The sequence below is a fragment of the Halyomorpha halys genome, unplaced genomic scaffold (genome assembly GCF_000696795.3).
Source record: "Halyomorpha halys isolate HHAL.00 unplaced genomic scaffold, Hhal_1.1 Scaffold365.1, whole genome shotgun sequence".
NCBI classification, from domain to species: domain Eukaryota; kingdom Metazoa; phylum Arthropoda; class Insecta; order Hemiptera; family Pentatomidae; genus Halyomorpha; species Halyomorpha halys.
This window is the reverse complement of record NW_027107925.1, coordinates 299,328-300,428: the sequence shown is the minus strand read 5'-3', so window position 1 is coordinate 300,428 and position 1,101 is coordinate 299,328. Positions and strand designations below refer to the sequence as shown.

Sequence of the window (1,101 nt, the reverse complement as noted above, 5' to 3'; positions counted from 1 at the left end):
CTTAAAAAAATATTAATTTTTCATTCGGAGCTCTATATCTTAAAAACTACCAACAACACTAGAAAATCTAAGAGAACATTATTTAAAGAAGAATAAATTTGCTGAAATAATGGCCCTAAAAGAAATATTAATGTCCAATTGTTCTCTAGATATAACTTTTTAAAAATCAAAATTTCTTAAAAATCTTCTGAAAGATTAAGAGTTAGCTAATTTATTTTAAGAAATCTATATCTCAAGAACTATGAGACGTACATATATCTATTAGCACTCAAATTAAAACTAATTTAATGGAATATAAATACGTTTATGCCCTTTACCATCGTAGGAATAGTAGTTTTCATGATATTTGCTAAGATAAAATGATTTATAGTTGTTCGGACATTAAGTTTGATTTATTAAAACATTTATTTCAGAAACCATTTTATGTACAGATGTTTGCCAGCGCTAAAATTAAAGTTAGTTAAATTTACTACAAAATAGTTAATTATGTTTATCTTTGTAGGAGTAGTAGTTTTTATGATATTTGACAAAATAAACTCGCAAAATGTTAATTTGTGATACAACATACTCTCTCCATTATACTACTGTTTACTCCAAGCTTAAATAAAGCGATTAAATAGACCAAAAAGACAAATGACGTCTAAAAAAACACTTCTCTAGCACCAGATCTTCGAAAAGTCTGTATGTGTATGTATATGCCACACGCTCGTATGATTGCAAATATATTCCCTCTAGAATCTATGAAAAAATCTTAGGTAATCAAATTTCTAATCCAGTTATCTAGAGCACTCCATATCAACAAAAATAAGATAAAATCATCAAATAAATAACAAAAATAAACTAACCTTGCCCACAAACGTAGGCCATAATGACGGAAATAATTTCTGGCACTGAAGAGTCATCTGTCTCCTTGAGCCGTAAAAGCCGCATCTTGAGATAGAGGTTGAGGAAGAGAGCCATCGAATACAGAAGTGTGACGACCACAGTCAGCATCCAAACCGTCTTGTGGAACGGCAAGACGAAGAGATTGGATACAGTCGACAAACTGGGCTGTCGAAATATCAATGGGCTCCTGAAAACAATTAATTAAATATATTATAA

At 30.3% G+C, this 1,101-nt stretch overlaps 1 protein-coding gene across 1 annotated transcript in view; it reads right to left on the bottom strand.

Annotated features, from left to right (window-relative positions):
• Window positions 1-1,101, bottom strand: part of LOC106681790 (ionotropic receptor 75a) — a 30,548-nt gene that overhangs the window by 7,166 nt on the left and 22,281 nt on the right. The window contains exon 6 of the mRNA XM_067046292.1: window positions 846-1,072. Within this exon, the coding sequence (XP_066902393.1) occupies window positions 846-1,072 (227 nt within the window). The remainder of the gene's footprint in view (window positions 1-845; window positions 1,073-1,101) is intronic.